This window comes from Lepidochelys kempii, chromosome 6, assembly GCF_965140285.1.
Source record: "Lepidochelys kempii isolate rLepKem1 chromosome 6, rLepKem1.hap1, whole genome shotgun sequence".
NCBI classification, from domain to species: domain Eukaryota; kingdom Metazoa; phylum Chordata; order Testudines; family Cheloniidae; genus Lepidochelys; species Lepidochelys kempii.
In genome coordinates, this window is record NC_136385.1 from 47,658,400 (window position 1) to 47,679,921 (window position 21,522).

The 21,522-nt window shown below is 42.8% G+C and overlaps 1 protein-coding gene and 1 long non-coding RNA gene across 9 annotated transcripts in view; one reads left to right on the plus strand and one right to left on the minus strand.

The window, feature by feature from the left end:
- Window positions 1–21,522, plus strand: part of LOC140912784 (uncharacterized) — a 120,566-nt gene that overhangs the window by 80,917 nt on the left and 18,127 nt on the right. For both annotated transcript variants that reach the window (XR_013635933.1, XR_012159378.2), the window contains exon 2: window positions 7,962–8,037. This is a non-coding gene — a long non-coding RNA (uncharacterized LOC140912784). The remainder of the gene's footprint in view (window positions 1–7,961; window positions 8,038–21,522) is intronic.
- The window catches only part of ANO5 (anoctamin 5), a 95,492-nt gene that overhangs the window by 40,480 nt on the left and 33,490 nt on the right, over window positions 1–21,522 (minus strand). For 4 of the 7 annotated variants that reach the window (XM_078853248.1, XM_073347830.2, XM_073347831.2 and 1 more), the window contains one exon: window positions 12,998–13,111. In XM_078853248.1, coding sequence (XP_078709374.1) covers window positions 12,998–13,111 — 114 coding nt within the window. Of the gene's footprint in view, window positions 1–12,997; window positions 13,112–21,188; window positions 21,237–21,522 lie in introns of all 7 variants that reach the window. The other 3 variants (XM_073347828.2, XM_073347829.2, XM_078853247.1) reach the window with 1 other exon arrangement.

Here is a 21,522-nt window from a genome sequence, read left to right on the forward strand (position 1 = left end):
CATTAACTTAATTGAAGTTGCACAGGGCATAAGTCAATGTAGAATTTGGCCCTCAGTTAGGAATTTAGGGGCTTGATGTTATGAAGTGCTGAGCATCTTCAGTTCCCAATAGGGTGTTCAGTACTTTGCTGAATGTGCTCAGCACTTGGCAGGATCAGATCCATAAATACAAAAAGGTCAGTCCTCTATATATTATGCTCCTGAAACTCCCACTGAGGCAACTTGAATTTTGAGTGTGAAAGGAATGCAGGTCCAAGACCTACATTTTGGAAATGTATTTACTTTTTCTACTTTAAAAAGGTAATAAAATGTTACGTTTAATAGTAATCTCCAAGTGATAATGCAGAGAAGGCCAGATTGTGTTTATCTGTTTATAGTCATGCACTGTGGAATAGGACAGAGTAAGGATCTGCCCTTGCACAGCCGATATTAACGCTACCCAGAACGTAGCTCACAGTGTTTAGGGGTTCGCAGGAGTTTCACATCAATGGCTCTTCCCTAGAGCAAATGGGCAAAAACTGGGCAGGCAGTGGGTGAAACTATAGTTCTGTCCCTTCAGGCTAGCCCTTGGAGACAGGGAGATTCTGCACCCCATAAAATGGTGTGATAAATTATTCCCCATATGAGAGCTCCCAGAGGCACAAAGTTTGCGGTGCTCCCCATGGGGTGGTAAAGAGCACGCTCTAGTCCAGTGGTTTTCAGCCTGTGGCATGCAGACCCCTGGGGGTCCACAGACCATGTGTAACATTTCCAAAGGGGTCCTCCTCTGCATTTGACATTTTTTAGGGGTCCACAAATGAAAAAAGGTTGAAAACCACTGCTCTAGGCCCAAATAAATAGGTCTAGTCAGAATTTTTAAAAAAACAAATGTAGCACTTTTTAATCAATAAAATCAGTAAATATGTGTGTATAAAAATAAAACAGCAGTGAGATCAGTCAGAAAAATAAACACTATCTGTCAGAGATAATGACTAGAAATATAAAGTAAATTGCTGAACATACAACATAATTTAGACTTCTGTTAACCAAAAGCTTTATGGCTAGGATTCAGTCATGTGGCTTATTTAACAGTCAAGTACAATACACAGAAAAACAGTTTACTGCACAGATTATTTTGATTTGAATCTTTTGCATTTAAATTTTTCCATTCCCCTGTGAATAAAAGTTATATACAGCTATGTACGAGATAGTGGGTTTCTGTTTTGCACTTAAAATAAATACACTGAAATCCCATTAATAAGCTCATGTGCATTAAAGTGAAAAAGGTAATGCAATCAATCAGTAACTTTATGGATTTCCCCTAAAATACCAATTATTTTTTAAATCTCTCTTTTCACATGTGCTAGATCATTGGGAACCTGTAATGAATACAGTAAGGCTGTGATGAATATAAATCACTAATAGATTTCTTAAATATATCCAGCCTGACTGAATATTTGATTAAAATTTACTAAAACTGCCCTCCAAATTTCAATATCTTAGGGCTTTATCTAGTTTTGCCTTCAGTGAATGCTAGGGATACTCAGCATCTCCCTGCATCATCAGACAGCTTGATTTGAAAAATTAAAACAACTAACCAGATGGCTGCCTGCTAAAAAGTCACCTAGACAAAGCAGTATTAGAAATAAATGTCTAACTTCCAAGACAGCTAACGCGAACTCTTCTCAGAGTTGGACTGAATCCAGAGACTAAAAAGCACTGTTTACATAGACCGCAGCATTCCACAACAGCCATTAGAGAATCAATAGTAGAGATAATGGGAACAACAGGCAGGGGAGATCAAATGGGGAAAAAACTAGGCCTGAGTCAAAACCCCAGGTACAAACATGTCCAGACTTTGGGAGGGTTTGAATCGGATACATATCCAAACTTTGCTATTCAGGTCCATGAGTGATAAGGAAAGCTCTATTAATAAGAAAGCCTTTTATGGAGGTAATGTTTACAAATCTGTTTCAAAGGGTAACTTTGAGGATTTATCTCAAGACAACACCCTGTTAACTCTGAACTGAACAAACTGACAAGTATCAGGGGGTAGCTGGAAGATGATGTCTGTCTGTATCTGTGCGAGTTTTTGGTTGAGGTTAATGGATTTCCACTCCATACAGCTAAATTTAGTGCCTTGCATGGTGACAAGTATCAGGGGGTAGCATGAAAGCTTATGCTCAAATAAATCTGGTAGTCTTTAAGGTGCCACCAGACTCCTTGTTGTTTTTGTGAACAAACTGATTCCATTTTAAGGGCTTGGCCTCAAAAGTATAACTATTTTCTTAACAGCATAGTTTTCTCAAGACTTCACTTGGCAGATTCCCTACTGTGAGCTAGAGATCAGCAAAACACTAAGTCTGTAGTATCTGGATTTGTTTTGCATGAAGCTAAGACAAAAGATGCACATATCCTTTATCATCTAAAGTGCCTCTGTCTGAATAGCAATGTTGAAATGCCATGAAGAAGTTAATCCCACTCTTATTTATGCAAAACAAACTGTTTCCCTGAAGCAAGAATGAGCATTAGAAACCTGCTGTCACAGATTTTATTCCTTTCCTAAGAATGTTTCTATTCTTAGCCTGTACAATTCAGCCAAGTCACTGTATTGCAGTAAGATGACTGCACATCTCTGCCCAGAGATTATTGTACAACAACAAACTGAACTGAATTTCTGTAACCTTTCAAACAAAATCCAGTGCCTGAGTGTGTACTTCATTCATATGAAACCACAGATGGTGATTTGTTCTCTCTGGATAAAATTCTGAGCAGAGAGCAGCATAGCACCTATCCACCATAGGGCTTAAGTGGGACATTAGTTGTACACATAGGCCTTGTGCTAGCCCTAAATACAGGGGTGATTTTCACCCTATCTCCAGGCTGAATGATGTTTGTGCAATCGCCTTTGTGCTTCTAGGGCCAAATTTTCAAAACCTGAACTGATTTTTGGCACAAAAAAGGAAACATCTGAACGATGTCTACTTTGGAAAAAGCGTTACCTTTGGGAAAAGACAGTTACCTTTTCTGTTACTGGTGTTCTTCGAGATGTGTTGCTCATGTCTGTTCCACAATAGCTGTACGTGCTCACCACGTGCACCAGTGCCTCAAGTTCTTCCCCTAGCAGTACCCGTGGGGGTGGGGGAAGCGCCTCCCATGACCCCTGGAGTGGCACCTGCGTGCTCTCCCCACCCTCAGTTCCACCTTACCAGACAACTCCGACAGAGGGGAAGGAGGGTGGGATGTGGAATAGACATGAGCAACACATCTCGAAGAATACCAGTTACGGAAAAGGTAACTGTCTTTTCTTCTTCGAGTGATTGCTTGTGTATTCCACAATAGGTGATTCCAAGCTATATCTGTTGGAGGTGGGTAGGAGTTCAAAAGTTCCCAGGACTGAGGACAGCCCTTACTGAAGCCGCGTCATCCCTGGTTTGGGGGACGATCGCATAGTGCGAGGTGAATGTGTGAAACAAAGACCATGTGGCAGCTCTACAAATGTCCTGGATGGGAACGTGGGCCATGAAGGCAGCCAACGAGGCCTGCACCCAAGTCGAGTGTGCCCTCACAATGGGTTGAGGGGGACACCCGCCAGCTCATAACAGGAACGGATGCGCAAAGCGATCCAACTGGAAAGCCGCTGAGTGGAAATCGTCTGGCTCCTCGCACTCTCAACCGAGGCGACAAACAGTTGCGAGGACTTTCTGAATGGCTTGGTCCGCTCGAGGTAGAAAGCCAGAGCCCGCCGCACATCGAGCACGTGAAGATGGCGCTCCTCACTGGATGCGTACGGCTTGGGGCAGAGGACCAGTAGAAAAATGTCCTGACCCATGTGGTAGGCGGAGACCACCTTCGGGAGGAACGCGGGGTGTGGGCGGAGCTGGACTGTGTCCTTATGAAAGACCGTGTACGGCGGCTTGGAAGTTAGGACCCTGAGCTCCGAGACTCACCTGGTCGATGAGATTGCAACCAGAAAGGCCACCTTCCACGAGAGGTGAGACCAGGAGCATGTGGCTAGTAGTTCAAACGGGGGCCCCGTGAGACGAGCAACACCAGGTTTAGGTCCCACTGCAGGACCAGAGATCTAGAATATGGAAAAAGTCGGTCCAAACCCTTAAGGAACCGGCCAGTCATAGCATGGGAAAATACCGTGTGCCCCTACACTGGCGGATAGAAGGCCGATATGGCTTCCAAGGTGCACCTTGACTGATGACAGCCCCAGGCCCTGGGCCCTCAGGTGGAGGAGGTAATCAAGGATAAGCTGAATTGGGGTGGTCACCGGAGAGACACCCTGGTCCGCCGCCCACCTAGAAAACCGCGGGCCGTCTACTTTTGAGGAGGACACGCTGAACCTGCTCTGACCACGTCCTTTACTCTCCACCTAACCACTGAGCAGCCACGCCGTGAGGTGAAGAGCTGTCAGGCTGGGGTGGAGGAGCGGCCCTGGTCCTAAGAGAGCAGGTGGAGCGGCTACCGCCACGGTGGAGCAACCGCCAGGTCCGTGAGGGTCCCATACCAAAGCTGCCTGGGCCCCGCCAGGGCAATCAGGAGGACCCAGGCCTTGTCTGCCTTTTTCTTTTTCTTCTCCAGGACCCTGCTGATTAGAGGGAATGGGGGAAAGGCATAGAGAAGCCAGCCTGACAGGAGAAAGGCATCAGAGACAGTGTCCCTCTCCAAGCCCCCCTGGAGCAGAACCGGGGGCATCACTGGTTCTGCCAAGTCACAAATAGATCCATCTGGGGATTTCCCCACCTTCTATTGTGGAATAGATATGGAGGGATGTCATACTCAAACTCAGACTGATGTTGGGCATATTTCAGGTTTGAATTCGTACCGGCCCAGGAGATCCTGATGGTTTGCCATTCGTAACTGGAAGCTCGAAGATGGATAAATTTTCCTTCCGAAAGAGTCCAGTCTCTGAGAGTCTTTGTTCTTTGGGGTCGGGGCTGGCTGACCCTGCCATTCCCTGTGGTTGACCGACTCGACCACCAGGGAGTTGGGCACAGGGTGGGTATACAAGCACTCATACCCCTTAGTGGGTACAAAGTACTTGCGTTCCACCTTTTTTAGAGATGGGGGCCAAAGGGGCCGGTGTTTGCCACAGGGCATTTGAAATCTTAGCCACCCCTTCGTGGAGAGGCAAGGCAACCCTACCCAGTGCCGATGGGGACAACATGTTAAACAGGGAGTTTGAGGGCTTCTCCATCTCTTCTGCCTCCCTCTTTAAGAGTTCTTGGTTGGCCCTGAAGTCCCCTTTGGGGTAGAGGGGGGCAGGGCCACAATCACCTTCCCGGGCACGGCGAAGAGGCCAATGCGATGCTCTGGGTGTCGGCTGGCACGGAGGGTCCGCCACCTGGTCAGACTCCGGGCATGGTGCCGAGGACATACATCCCACCAACTCCTTTCTCAGAGGTCCGGAGAGGCAGGCCGACAGTGCTTCCAAAGCTCCAGCCACCGAGCAAGCTCCCACCAGTGGCTGTGCCAGAGGCCACGGTGCCCACTGGTACCATTGGGTCAGCCACGATGCTCGGTGCCACTGCACCTGCTGAGGCACTGGTGGGGCTAGCTGTTCGGGTTGGCTGGCCCGGCCCATTGAAGGACGGCTACGAATGGAGACCGGGATGGCGTAAGATCTGCTGCTGTCTCTGGACTGGGAGAAGCAGCGGTGCCGGGATCTATGACGGCCATGGGACAGCGATCTCAACGTGGAGGACCGGTACCGACAGTAACAGCTGCTCCATGAACAGCCTTGACGGGCGGACCCACGACGGTGAGACGCTAGCGATCAACACCCAGGGCTGCGACTTGGAGCAGGAGTCCAAGCGGGAATGGTGTCGACAACCATGGCGTGACGACTGCAGTACCCTCTATGAGACGAGGACCAATGGTGATGCCCGCTGCGGTCCCGTCGATATTCGCTCCTTCAGGACGAGCGGTGCCACAAGTCCCAGCCGGCCGGAACCCAAACAGACAGTCTGGTCGGCGTCGAGGGCAATCCACATGGACTCTGCCCGGAGAGGTCCGGCGTCGGGAACATTCCCTCAACGGAGACTGGTACCGGGCCGGAGGTGACTGCAGAGTTCCTAGTGGTGGCTTGCCTCTGGAGCGCGGGGCCAACATTAGCACCGCTCCGGGCACCGGCATGGACATAACGTCCCAGGCCACCTGAAGGGCTTCAGGCGTGGACGGCATCCGGAGAGGGCTGCTCCAAAGGAGCCAGGCTATTCCGCTCAATGTGAGTCGGAGACCTGGGGCCCAGTGAGGATTGAGGACTGCCCGACATGGGTCTAGCCTCTGTCCCAGACTTCCCTCGGTGCCGCTGTGAAGCGGGAGTCTTTCTGGCCCTCTTGGCGTGCCCCGTGGATGGGGAGTGGTGCTGATTGGTCGATGGCACTGGAGGGTCGCTGCGTACTGATGCCGTGGTGCCGGGTACTGGTTTGGAGCAGCCTGCTGGGATCGGGATCAGCGCCGACTCCATCAGGATGGCCCGGAGCCTAATGTCCCTTTCTCTTTTGGTCCGAGACTTAAACGACTTGCAAATCTTGCACCTTTCGCTGATATGGGTTTCTCCCAAACAGCGCTAACAGTCTGCGTGCGGGTCACTTCTTGGCACAGAACACCGACAAGAGCCGCATGACTTAAACCCTGGAGCACGGGGCATGCCCCATCCCAGGCTCACTGACTGACTAAACAGGTAACTAACTAGAGGTGCTATCACTGAACGAACAAACAGTTCTGGGGACGAGCTACAGCAAAGCTGGAGCAGAGCATTTCCGATGCATCTTCACTAGCGGCAAGAAAGAACTGAGGGTGGGGGGAGCGCACAGCTCCCCTTATATTGCGCCAGGTAGGCACCACTCTAGGAGTTGCAGGGGATGCTCCCCCCTATGGGTATTGCTAGGGGAAAAACTTCCGGCACCGGTGCACGTGGCGAGCACACACATCTATTGTGGAACAGACATGAGCAATCACTCGAAGAACAACAAAACACTGCTGTTACAAAACTGTGCCCGCAATCCTAATTTTGTGAGTGCAAAGCAGGGAGGTTCCATTAAGACCAGGATGAAAATCAGGCCATTTAACTGTGAAAGCACTACTCTCTTTCTTTGGCTTTAGTCCTATTCTCCTTGCTGGGAGAATTGGTGAAGGGAAACAGGTTTGATCTGCTCCAAATTTAAGATCTGATGGTCCCATTCAGTTATGCCGATGGAGGGGAAGTGGGAGTAAATAGCATGGGGACATGGAATGGAAAAGTCATAGCTTCAGTACACGTATTTCTAACTCTCAACGCCGTCAGCTGCAATTCAATGGAGTTTGTGGTTCAGAAGACTGTTTGCTGGCAGTGGTAGGCCTATGGTGGTAGCCTTTTATTGCAGCAGGGGCTGGGCTTAAACAAAGTATTAACTCCTGCTCCGTGCATGGGCCTGGATCCACAAAAGGATTTAGGCACCTCGAAAATCACAGGAACAACAATGCAATCCACAAAGCCTGAGTTAGGTGCCTTCCCTAGACAATGTATCAGGAGAGATGGGTGTCTAAGAATGCGATCCACAAAAGCCAGCAAGTTAGGCAGGGAGCCACCTAAACTAGCCAATGGAAGATGTGAAGGAGAGGGGCATATCTAAGCCCCATTCCTTTCAGGGAGACAGACGCCTAAATCCAAGCTGCAGGGAGGTGCCTATCTCTGCTTGTGATTCACAGCCAGGAACCAGGTGGCACAGGTGCCTAAGTTGTTTCTTGTGAGAATGAGTTAGGGCCCTGCCTCACTCCACACACAATGGTTGGAGGAGGAGGAAGAGATGCCCACCTAATAGCTTTTAGCTCAGTGCTTAAAGCATTTAAATACATCAGTAGTCACTGGGCTAGAGAGAGCAAAAAAAAGAATGACTCTATAGCCTGATGGTTAGAGCATTTATCCGGGAGATGGGGGACTCTGGGGCCAGTCCCCCTGCTCCATTGACTCTTTAATTATTTATCCACAGTGGAACAGCTTCCATAGGAGAGACTGAAGAAGCCCCATACCAGAATATCCCATAGCCTTGGTCTCATACATCCCAGGTGAGTTCTCTAACCATTGGGCTAAAAATTATAAGGTCGGTAATAGCACTCCCACCTCCTCCTCCGGCCAGATTCTGAATGAGATTCAATCCAACAGATGGCCTCTGAGTATGCCCACTGGATCAGGCTCCACAGGTGAGAAAGATGCTTCTCTTCCTAGTTTTCCCTGGTTTGTGGATTGCTCTGGGGATAAGGCAGGACACTGGTGTGAGGCAGCAGTGCACGTGCCCAGAGACAAAACTTAGGTACTGAAGCAACTTTTACAGTGAAAATTTTGGCTCTGAGTGAGTTTACGCACCTATAGTGCATATCTGTGCTTTAATTCATAATGGAGGGGAGGGGGTTGTGGGAGGAGACCTAAAATAGTGTGAAGTAAAAATTCTAATTACCGAAAAGAATAGCTAAAACCTATCAAAAGGGGGGAGGTCTCAGAGCCCAGGCTCCACCCCGAGTGGGAACATTTATACTGCTATTCTTAGCCTTGGAGCATGAGCCCTGCAAGCCCAAATCAGCTTATCCACGCTCTGAGATTCACTGCTGCAATGCAGACATACCCCTAAACGCTTTGTGCCTGAGTTTCCCCATCTAATCAAAGGGGGTAGTAGCTATAATGCCTACCTCACACAGACATTTGAACATTAGTTAGTATTTGTTATTACTCTTCAAAGTTATACCCTCAGTCAGGACACAGATAAGAGATGCCGCTGATCAGTGACTTTCACTACGGAATGCATTTATGTTTCACTGTATTTTCTTGGACAAACTACTTAAGATTCTTCCATTCCTCTACTGATTGAGTTGTACATTTATGAAGCAGCATGCTAGGGTAGCCTTCCGAGTGTAAAGCTAGAACAGAGGTGGGCAAACTTTTTGGCCCAAGGGCCACATCTGGTATGGAAATTGTATGGTGGGCCATGAATGCTCACAAAATTGGGGGTTGGCATGCAGGGGGGGGTAAGTGCTCTGGGGGGGAAGAAATGAGGAGTTGAGGGTGTAGGAGGGGGCTCCGAACTGGGGCAGGAGGTTGGGGTGTAGGGGGGGTGGGTGGTGAGGGCTCCAGCTGTGGGTGAGGGCTCTGGCGTGGGGCTGGGACCGAGGGGCTCAGGGCTAGGGCAGGGGGTTGGGGCACAGGACAGGGTCAGGGGTGTAGGCTCCGGGCGGCACTTACCTCAAGCAGCTCCCAGAAGCAGCGGCATGTCCCTGCTCTGGCTCCTATGCAGAGGCGCAGCCAGGTGGCTCTGCGTGCTGCCCTTCTGCAGACACAGCCCCTGCAGTTCCTGGCCAATGGGATCTGTGGGGGCCACACTTGGGGTGGGGGCAGCGTGTGAAGCCCCCTGGCTACCCCTACACATAGGAGTCGGACGGAGACATGTCGCTGCTTCCAGGATCCATTGCAGAGACACGGCATGCATGGAGCGGGGCAAGCCCTGGTCCAGCTCCCCAACAGGAGCTCGAGGGCTGGATTAAAACGTCTGAAGGGCTGGATGTGGCCCCTGGGCTGTAGTTTGCTCATTCATGGTCTAGCTGCTGCCCATATTACCCCCAGCTACACTGCTATTTTTAGCATGTTTGTTTGAGCTGAGCTAGCAAATCTGTCTACCTACATTGAGAAGCAGGGTCCCAGCTGCAGTGTAGACATATTCTTATAGAGAACACATTCTTTTCTCTATTGACTGGCCTCCTCTTCCATCTTTTTATTCCTTTTGTTACATGGTAGAAGAGGGAGCCTCTTGATAATCCTGGCTGGGGAATCATACTGCTATATATGCAGAAGCCAAAGGATCAATATGAGAATAGAATAGAGTGCTTTTAAACAAGCATGGTCTTACAGGATTGTTGTTGTAATAATAACTCTGCTCTCTCCAGACACTTTGGCTGGGTTGGGACTGCTAAGGAGGCGAGATTGTAAAATCAGGGAAGTGCAGAACAGATGTGCTGATGTCAGAAGAAAGGGCATTCTCTTTTGATTATTTTCTTGATTTTTTTTTTTTTTAGTTTATTGAGATTACAAGAATAAAATTCCAGGTTTTTGGAAGTCAGGGACTGATCTTTCCAGCTGTTCTGCCTCCTACAACTAGAACACAGGACTCTTTTGTTTAAACATTTGCATAAGAGTGCAGGGAGCACAAACTCTTAAACAAAGCATTATTTCCTTAATAGGAAAGTATAAATTTAGCTAATAATGTATTAAAGAGCCCAGACTTACTGTTCCTTTCTTAGAAAAAATACTATTGTTTACTCACATAACATTTTTGGCACCATAAATGTACAGCATGCTTAAAAATATGGTTAAGACCTATTTCTTATTCCAAATGCAATCTCTAATGAAAGTGAAGGCATATTAAAAAAGCCAAAATAACCCCAAGCTTACTATATTTAAAAATATTAGCATTTTTAGGCCAATCGTGTGACTTCTTTTTTAAATGCCTGAGGCTGGCAATACCGGAGCTTACAATGTAAACAGCCTGAGTCAAGCCCAAAATATCAAAGTAGACCAAAAAAAATAGAAAAGTCACTTATTGATTCTTTCCTGAAATGTGGCCCACAGTCACCACCTTTGCTGTTTTGCCTTGCTGGGAACTTGAGTGTTGAGTTCCAACTGGGACTTTGCAGCAACACCCAGCATGCTCGCACTTAATGACCTCTTGTATGGAAGATTCCATCTTCATGGACACTTTAAACTTGCTTTTAAAGGAATGAGAATGCTTTAATAATAAAAATAAAAGGAAATAAATTACAAGTACTTTGGCAATGAGGCAAAATGCCAGGCAGAGAGCCTAGAAGGGGCAGGTGCTGAGACTGTTGTGCTTGGAGTATAAAGTAAGTAATTAGGAATAAAAGCTCTTCCACTAACAGCCCCACACAGATCTCATCCATCACACAAACCGCAGGAGGATGTGGGGGGATATGAGTCATCAATGAACCACACCGGGAAATGGACCAAATTAATTTAATACAGGAATGCTTGTCGGTGTAACCCTAAAATTACATTTTAGACACTTTAACTGTTAAACAAATATGTGTCCAACACCTGTGGAAAGGCAGGACCCAGTCATGTAGCTCTTACTCACAGTAGTAGGGACAACAGTATCAAACCTGGATTCTGTATCATCAAGTGTTACTGTTTCTCATGGTGCCTGCCTTATTTTGTCTCTCCCCAGGCATGTCATTCATCATAAAATGATGGTTCCTATTAACCAGTACACTAAAACATGATTCTATTTGTAAAGGGTAAACATCAACGTTTTTAAGAAGCTAGCACACTATCAGTGCATTTACTAAGGTATTTATAAAAATGCTAGTGCCAGGAATAAATGGTGTCCCCAATATCTCACACCTGCTTACATAAAAGTACTTGGCTAAGCCACTAATTTTTCCAAAATTGGATTTTTTCCCTTTAAAGCATTAGTAATTGACTCTGTACTTTAAATAGTGGAAAATCTGAATCAAGATTCCTTCCCCTTCTAGTGACTACCAAAAGACCAAGTCAGCTTTAGTCTCTGTGCACTATCACCCTCAGGAGCCAAGCATTTTCAGTGTTGTTACAAGCAGAGGGGAAAAAAATTACCTCATAGGTTCAGGGTGGATAATTTCCACTCCTAAACTAAAAGTTTTAAAGAAACCTCTTGCTCCTTCAAGTTCCAAATTCCAAGGACAAAGCCATCTTAATTTCAATAAACTCTTATAAGATAAGATTATTTTTACACTATGCTTCCAAATGAGGAAATCCAGACAAAAAGTTACTATGACTAGCAGCAAACATTTATTAAAATGCAGCAGTTCAATCTGGTTTCCCAAGGGAAAAGATGCCTACATTTATTTGTAATTATTTATTAAATTGTTTTAAGATTTACTGAATGTACTAACCCATGTCTCTGGGCTCACGTACAATACCATTTAAAAGCATATACGAGACTTTCGGTTGAACTAATGGCCACATTCACTATCCTTCTCAATCAACAAAACTATACCCCTTCGCCAGAGCCCCAATCACCCCATCCAAACTACATAAGCCTGTGAAATAGATTGGTTTTGCAGCATGCTCCGAAGGTCAATAAACCAATGAGCAAGAGTTAGTTCCAAATTCAAGGGCCTTCCACAGGAAGGTCGAGCATCAGTAGATCACAACTGCCAGAGTAAAACATGAGAAGAGACGCATCCCCTGTAATAAGCTCTGGGCAGACAGATGAGATTTAGCACCAAGTGGAAGAAGCTAGATATTATTATTTCAGACAAAGTGTTTAAAGAGGCGCCTTATAATGAGGAAGAGTATCTGGAGCTCTGAAGGTAGCTGAAGATAGCAATTTCAAAGAAATCTGAGATTTATAATTCAATCTCCAGGAACCTAGAGTTGCTGTAAATTGAGTTTGCGATGTAATTTCTTAGTTTTAACTCAGCTTCTGATGTTTTGACACTGACTGCTGTTCCATTATCGGTATTAAAAGGACAATCAAGCTAGTTCAGTGCAGCATCTTCGGGTCTAGTCCTACTCTAACGGAAGTAAAAATTCTACTGTCATCAATGAGAGAAGAATCAGGCTACAGTTCTTCTGTATAAAAGTATTTCAGTTGCTCCCATACATCAGTCTGTTCACAGTTCATGCTTCTTGAAAAAAGAAAGGCTTCATTATGACTACTTAGAAACTTTTCACCATCGGTATACTAATTATAGGACAATATCATTAAATGATAAATAAATATCATTAAATCGTTAGGCTTTAGGACCCAATCATGCAAGGTGCTGAGCATATTCAGGATCTGAGAGTGATCACAAGTTTGCAGGATCAGTCCTAATTCACAACAAAATTCCACACCAAAAACTTCAGTACATTGCATGAACTTTCTTTCCAAGCTATGAGATTTTACATAGTCCAATTCATGCAAATGATTCCAAGGGCTTAGTAAGGAGGTTCAGGTCTACGCTAGGTCATCATTCAGAAAATATTGTAAAAGAAACTTACCACCTTCTTTTCCTCTTCTTTATTTGGATCATCCCCATAAGAAAGTACAAAGTCAATTCGTCGGACACCATCCCTGAAGAAAATAGAATCTTTGCTTTGGTGTCTCTTGTTAATCTGTGGAGAACATAAGAAACATAATTAAAAATCAAATCTTGTTATTGCTCTGAAACCAGGCAGACGAGAGGGTTGTTTCCTCAGTTTGGTTCAGTTCTTCAGTCTTTTCAGACCTGAAGAGATCTGTACTCAGGTGAAATTTGAACAACAGCTCCACATATGAAGTTATGAAGTGATCTCAAAACTGGCTGCACATATGCATGGCCCATCCACATACCTTATGTGTCACAAATGTTATATACACTACACTATACAATGATATACATTAGTGTAACAATGCTTGGCAATACTGCTATAGTTAAAGGTCACTCACAATCTTCTGAAATGCCTCTTTTCAGTTTAACACTTTTCTGCAAAAATGATCATGGTAAGTGATTTAGTGTCTGAGAGTATGATGTCCACTGTAAAATATTAGCATGCCCCTTTAAACAAAGACAAACGAGCACAGTTTAAAACCCTGAAAGCTGGTGGCACTACAGCAACTCTGAAAGTAAAGAAAGTCCATGCACTTTCCATTTCAAAACAAGGCTCATTAAAGCAGCAGTTGTCCGGAAACATTGCTAAGCAACAATACTTAGATGATCACATATATAATTAGAACACAAAGAACATATGGGTTACATTTAACAGTAATAATTTATTACTTGCCGTCCTTTAAAAAAAATCTCCTAGACCAATGGACCGGACCAGGAGAGCAGGGACATTGTACTTAAAAAAAAAAAAATCTAATAGTTAATTTCACATTTTCATTTGCAGGATGCTAGAATGGCATAAATCTCTATCATTGTAACTGAGCTACTGAAATTATACTTTCAAATTAATAAAGATCACTACCTCAGCATGCCTGCTCTTGTCAATACTGTTAGGCTTGGATAATCCAACACAATGTTTTGTCTAGAAACAACAACTTTTCTAAAACAGGATCTTTCTGATTATCCCACTCCAGAAAATCTGCCTTACCAAAATAAAGCAATCTACACAGGCCGACACTTTGGGCTAAATTCAACACTGGCCTAAAAGTGTTTAGGTGTCATAGACTTTAGTAAGAGTTGCGTGTGTTTACACAAGGGCTGAGTTTGGTTTTTAGGGCTCAATTCTACATTTTATTAGAGCTGGAAAAGGAATCATGTACAAAGGAGGTATGTCACTGTTAACTATAGATCAAATTCTGCTATAGTTTACACCCCAAAGTACATAAAAAGTTCTCTAAAAACTTGCAAAGTAGTTATCTGAGTATGAACTTTGCTCCCAATTAACAAAAGACATGACACAGTGAAGCATGTTATGACCACAGCCATCCAAGCCACTAGCAGTATCATTCATTACTGTTTTACCCTGAGACGTCGCTTCAGGAACAGATTGTATCTCTTTCCGGTCTGTTGGAACAACCAACAAGGAGTTAGCAAGCATGTCATCCACTTCAAGGACCCAAATCTTGACATTGTTCCAAGCACAGAACTCACAGTGAAGTTAGTGAGAATTCTGTGTCCAAATCAAAGGCAAGATAAGGCTCCAAGCATATGGGGAGGGGATTAAAACAAGCCCTACATGGCTACAATATATCATCCTTAATTATAGCAAATCTAATGCAGCAACTGGCATTCATCAAGTAAAAATGAGGATCCCCCAATGTCTTTATTTTATTTCTATAATACTACCTGTTGCAAACAATGAGGTCACTTAAAAAGTCAAGCAGATCAAAACAGGCCAAGAAAAGGTCATCAGCACACAAATGTAACAACAAAACCAAGCAGTAGCTCATAAAAAGATCAAGCATCTTTTTCATAGGCTTGCTTAATTTTGGAGTCATGCAGCACACAAAAAGCAAATGGGTAGCTATATAATGCCATATCTGATAAAATTATGCTTCAGGGCATAAATTCATCTTAAATGGGATCAAGAAAGAGATGTCCCTTATGTTCCACAACATAGAAAAAGTGAATCGAGGGGCTATGTCTTCATTTTTTACTTGTGGTATCGGTCACTGTTAGAGACAGGATACTGGACCAGCTACCCTTCGTTTGTTCCGATGTAGCAATTTCTATGTTTCTTTAGAATATTCCAACCTTTCAGAGAATTATTGACCATATATTTCAAATTAGAGAAACATACAGTGACAATATAATCTTTTTCAGAACTATTTTTTAATTCCCCCTGGTCCTCTTGTTCATTAACTAGTAATACTTTTGTGTATAATAATTACACCAGACCAACTAAGCTAGACTAATTCATTAGAGAAGGAACATGGGGAGTCTTGGAGAATGATTTTGCATCCACGACCCCTGAAGACTGAGAAGATCCCAGAAAACATGCAATCCAAGAAAGGGAAGAAAAGACACTTTGCATCTGAATTTTATGAGTAGCATATGCTTTTGCATTTATAATTTTGTAGGTACAAATAAATAAGAGGGTGAATACTTACAGATGCAATTATTGTTATTTAGACATATAATCCTTGATTTGAATCAGATAGCCATCAAAATGGTATCACAGAATCATAGGACTGGACGGGATCTTGAGCAGTCATCTAGTCCAGTCCCCTGCACTCAAGGCAGGACTAAGTATTATCTAGACCATTCCTGACAGGTGTTTGTCTAACCTGCTCTTAAAAATCTACAATGATGGAGATTCCACAACCTCCCTAGACAACTTATTTCAGTGCTTAACCACCCTGACAGTTAGGAAGCTTTTCCCAATGTCCAACGTAAACCTCCCTTGCTGCAAGTTAAACCCATTGGTTCTTGCCCTATCCTAAGAGATTAAGAAAAACAATTTTTCTCCTTCCTCCTTGTAACAGCCTTTTATGTACTTGAAAACTGTTATCATGTCCCCTCTCTGTCTTCTCTTTTCCAGACTAAAGAAACCCATTTTTTTTTCAATCTTCCCTTATAGGTCATGTTTTCTAGATCTTTAAGCATTTTTGTTGCTCTTCTCTGGACTCTCCCTAATTTGTCCACATTTTCCAATTGCACACATACGTATTTGGCCTGAAAAAATTGCACCAGCAGTATTTTATGCTCTCAGAATGGGAAGTCTCTTCTAAAAATCAGGCCCTAGGAGCTAAATTCTGCCTTTAATTACCTGTGTGGGAGCTGACTACATTGAACAGCATTTAACTCAAATAACCTGATTAAAATCTACACAAACAAAGAAAATCAATTGAATTCTGCAATCCTTAATCAGGCAAAACTTCCACTGAGGTCAGCAGTGTTCAGGTATTACAATACACCTACAACTATATTTGGCCTTCAATTATATTGAAATCCACAAGGTTTCACAGGTGAACCAAATTCTGACCACAGTTACACGGTACTGAACAACATTACATTTGTTCTTGTCCATAAAGTACTGAGTATCAGTTTAGATATCTAAGAATCTTATAATTTCTGTTTGGATCTAATCTAGGATGGGGAAAATACTCATATGAATCTCTCTCTCTCTCTCTCTCTCTCTCTCTCTCTCTCAGTCAGCACAAATATAATTACCTGTAACAGTTAGTGGAACGCCTTCTTATTTAGCACATTAATTATGCCCTTCCAACCTTCTGCTTTTAGATTTTGCTGCAAAAGCAAGACCACTCGTGCCCACTATGTGCATGTGCAAATTTAGGGGCTCATATATAAAACCACTGTAAAGTAATTTGTATCAGCTGTATATTTTAAAGCAGCAGTTGGACAGATTCATATTTTCTCTTTCTTAACAGTTCTGTTATTAATTATGGCATATCTATTTGATGTGAGACAAACTATCTATTACATTCATTAATATCCTGACTCAATTTAGCAGCTATTATATCATGTGATTTATATGACTCTTGGAGGAATCTATAACTGAATTACAAGGTACCTCACTAGTGTTACAGATGACTGGTGGAGGCTTATGAAATGTCACCCAGAATGTTCATAGTTTACAACTGCCTACAAGAACCTGATAAATCCAACAGTTGTAAGATAGATGAATAGAAACTATTCTTAAAAAAAAATTATTTGACTTTTTGGTTTCCAATCTTCACCTATAGTAACTCTCCAATGATACAGTCCAATAACCTATATGAGAGCAATGTGATTTTATGAAATTTGGACCAGTCAGGTAATTGAGCATTATCACTTATCTATTATTAAGGGCAAAATTTCCCTTTCATGTAATTATGCAAGTGCAAGCCTATTAAAGTTACACTGCTTTAACTAAGTTCATAATTTAACCCTAAATCTTTATCTTCCATCTAACCATCCACCAGAAGTTGGCAGAAGGGACTATGTCTTAACAGCTACTTCAAAGAATGGCCCTGCTCGCAGCATGTTGCAGTGTTCATATAGGTACAAGCTAAAGCCCTATACCAGGGACTTCAGATCCAAAATAAAGGTTATAAACTGGACTAAAATATGGGTCTGGAATTAAACAAAACCTGCCCTTGAGCTAAGGACAACTGTAAACAAATTTCACATTCTGTTTTGCCTTGATGCATTAGTGTAAAATTACTAAACGCTTTAATGGTGGGCCCACCCAACTAACTGCAGTCCAAAATCCCATCCATTTAAATCCTGTCACACAACTAAATAGCTTATGTACAAGTCCTGACCACCTCTCGCCACTCCTCAGATCCAAAGCAAACAAACCAGCCACCACTAATACAAGAGGGGAAAGCAAACTGCTGAATGTGGCATCAACCACTGAAAAATCATAACAGAAGGTGCTTTATAAAAATGACTTTGCTCCCACCTGGGATTCACACTAAGTGATAGTGACTGTTGTAAATGTTTACTTAACATTAAGTACCCACTAACATGCAGAGTTCTGACCTTAACTTATTCTGTCAAATATACCTCATTACTGAGGTAAAAATGCACACATTTAATACCATTTAGCAGGTGATAATGTCACAGCCACTGATGATTGAATCCTGTATGATTTCAGGAAAATCCTATCATCCTGCATTCCAACACATTAACATGGAAGGCTACCTGTCTATGCTGCTGTATGCACCACTCCCTTTCCAATGGCAATATAGTAATTCCTCAGAATTCATCCTGCCATTAAACATCTCCCCACCTATGACAGGTTTCAGAGTAACAGCCGTGTTAGTCTGTATTCGCAAAAAGAAAAGGAGTACTTGTGGCACCTTAGAGACTAACCAATTTATTTGAGCATGAGCTTTCGTGAGCTACAGCTCACTTCATCGGATGCATGCCGTGGAAACTGCAGCAGACTTTATATATACACAGAGAATATGAAAAAATACCTCCTCCCACCCCACTGTCCTGCTGGTAATAGCTTATCTAAAGTGATCATCAGGTGGGCCATTTCCAGCACAAATCCAGGTTTTCTCACCCAACCTTCACAGGGTGAGAAAACCTGGATTTGTGCTGGAAACGGCCCACCTGATGATCACTTTAGATAAGCTATTACCAGCAGGACAGTGGGGTGGGAAGAGGTATTTTTTCATATTCTCTGTGGGTATATAAAGTCTGCTGCAGTTTCCACGGCATGCATCCGATTAAGTGAGCTGTAGCTCACGAAAGCTCATGCTCAGATAAATTGGTTAGTCTCTAAGGTGCCACAAGTACTCCTTTTCTCCCCACCTATGTGTCTACACAGTGGAAGCCAAAGAGGGAACTCTACTTTGAGCATTCATTTCCACATTTATTTCCAGTCAGAAATCTGTGTGGTCCTGGGGGGTGCATGTTTTGGAATGTAGTACTTCCCAGACTGGATTCCCTTCCAACCTTAGCACATTCCCTAACATCCCACAGAGCCCCAACATTGCAGACTTGGGACAAAAGACTCAAACTCTGCTCCTCCAATCTATAGTTTTATAATGTTCCATTTTGTTTTCACAGTGTATGGCTACTTTTGGGCACTAAATCAACTGTAATCTAAGAAGTACTTCAGTCATTTTCAAATCTTTAGGAAGGACGCCTTATCAACTAGCTTAATCAGAGTTGTACTGTATTGAAGGGCTATAGGATATGAAAATAATTTATAAGTTAACTAGCTAATTATGCCAATAACAATACTCTCAAATTTGGCTCTAGGAGTTGTACGATTATTGGCCTCCATTGCTGGAGAAGGCAATAGCCAATGTCCCACATCCCTCAGAATTGAAATCTTTATTGCACCTGTCCTAAAATAAATTCAATTTTAGAATATTTTGCAGATTTGTAACAATAATGTTTACAAACTGATGATTTAGTTTGTTTTTTTATGGAATAGTTATGCCTGTCTTACTTCTAGCTTGGTTTGTAAGTTTTTATCTCTGAGATAATATCATAGCAATTTGAAATTAATACACTATAAATAATTTAGTTATTAATTTGTACAAATTAACAATCCACTGCAGAAATATTCCCTGTGGATACTGAAATGCATGAAAATTAGAAAGACGAGAAAGCTGCATTACAGGAATCAGCGTTCTAATCATAAGTAAGCATTCGACTCTATCACAGGTGTTACAGATTCCGCGACTTTTCGGGACCTCTGTGACTTCTGCAGCTCCCGGCGCAACTGACCCCAGGGCCGCCAGCGCAGCTTGGGCGGCCCCTTGGCCAGCCGCACCGGCCACTACTGGGGCAGTTTTGGCCTCCCCCACCCCTCAGTTCCAGCAAGTCATGGACAGGTCGTGGGCCATGAATTTTTGTTTATTGCCTGTGACCTGTCCACGACTTTTACTAAAAATACCCATGACTAAAACGTAGCCTTAATCATAAGGGTAAAAACTCCAGTGGCTCATAAAGCAAACACAGTTTGCACCAGGAGTTTATTAGGTTTTTTTTTTTAATCTGATGTTCATGAAAAAACACCTCTTTAACAGAATTAGCTAAACATTTTCTTAAAACTAAAAGAGAGAGATACTGATTAAAGTTCTTCCATGCTAAAAAAAAACCCCTCTAAAATGAAAGTCATTCCTAATGAACAAAAACATTCTGTAACTGCACTTACATGGCACATGCAAATGTATATGTGCTCCACCAAAAATCAATGAGCCAATTCATTCATCCCTGCTATAGTTCTCCAGTAACTCCAATGGAATTATTATATGAGGGATTCATTTAGCATAAGGTTCTGTAGCATTTTCTTGCTGTAAGGAATCAATATAATTTAATTGGTTGTTATCAGTTTGCCAGGAAAGTGTAATATAAACCAGGAATGTCCCAATTTCAAGGTTTGCTTCACGCAAGCAGCACAAAGTTGCAATAAAGTTTTCAATTTAAAAAATATATGCTTGTAAGTATTTCCTGCACTTTTTGGTCTGACGTTAAAATACACAGAAAAACTAGGAAGATACAGGGAAATATTTAAACAAAAAACAAAGAAAAAAACTATGCTAAAAGAGAAAATATGTGTTAATGTAAGACACCAGAGCCCAGTGTAAGTAAGCACACAATTCCAGTGCATCTCAGCATGTCATTCTCCATTTCTATTTAAACTTTATTTTTGCTTTATGAAGAGAGTATGTATATCAGGTGTTGTAGTATATTTGGTGAAGCAAACAAGGAATAGGTTGGAGAATTTTTCAATATTAATTAGTTGCATTTGCAGCCTATACTTATTATTTACAACTTATTGTAATAAGAAACAAGCACATAAAATACCTCAAATTATGTTAGTGATTATTTCTTCATCTTTAACACATTTTAAAGTATCATGCTGACTCTGACACAACTACAGATCATTACGGTAGGAGGAAACAAACTTACATAGACTAATAACACCAGAATTAGAACACACCCTATATAGATTATTTCGTCAAACAAAACAATGAGTACAAACATAAAAGAAAAACTTTCCAGTTCTCTCATTTAACATCTGCATTTTGTCCATATTAAGTTATATAATCATTTTCAACTTGCTTGGTTTATGGATTGCAACCAAACACAACAAGTGCCCATAGGCCAATCTACTATCTGAATACTTCAAATCCACATTTGCTTTCACATACTAGAGAAAACATGATTAGCTTTTGAAGGATGAGGACATGTTTGAAAAACTGGAAAATTTTCAGGGGGCTATATTTTGGCACACAATAATAGAAGACACCAAAAATTCATGCAAGGAAGCATGAATACTGCTTGCTGCTTACCACTTGATGATCAGGGATGAGTAAAGTAGTCTCAGTGCTGCTTAGGCCCTGCCAGTGGCATCATGGGAAAGACATAATGTTAGTGATGATGCAAAGGCAGCAGGACGTTTTAAAAGTTATTTCAGCAGAAACAATGAAGCTTTGGGTTGTTTTTGTCAAAAGTTGTGCAGAGTGATTGCTGGATTTCAGCCCCAGGAAACTGTAGATTAACTAAATCATTTCATCATCTCTACTTCTTCAGACGAAACAGGTTGTTTGGATTATAGCCACTGATGTTTTACATGGTTTAGTAGAACAGAGAAATGCACAGTTAGAAAAAGGTGCCAATCCAATA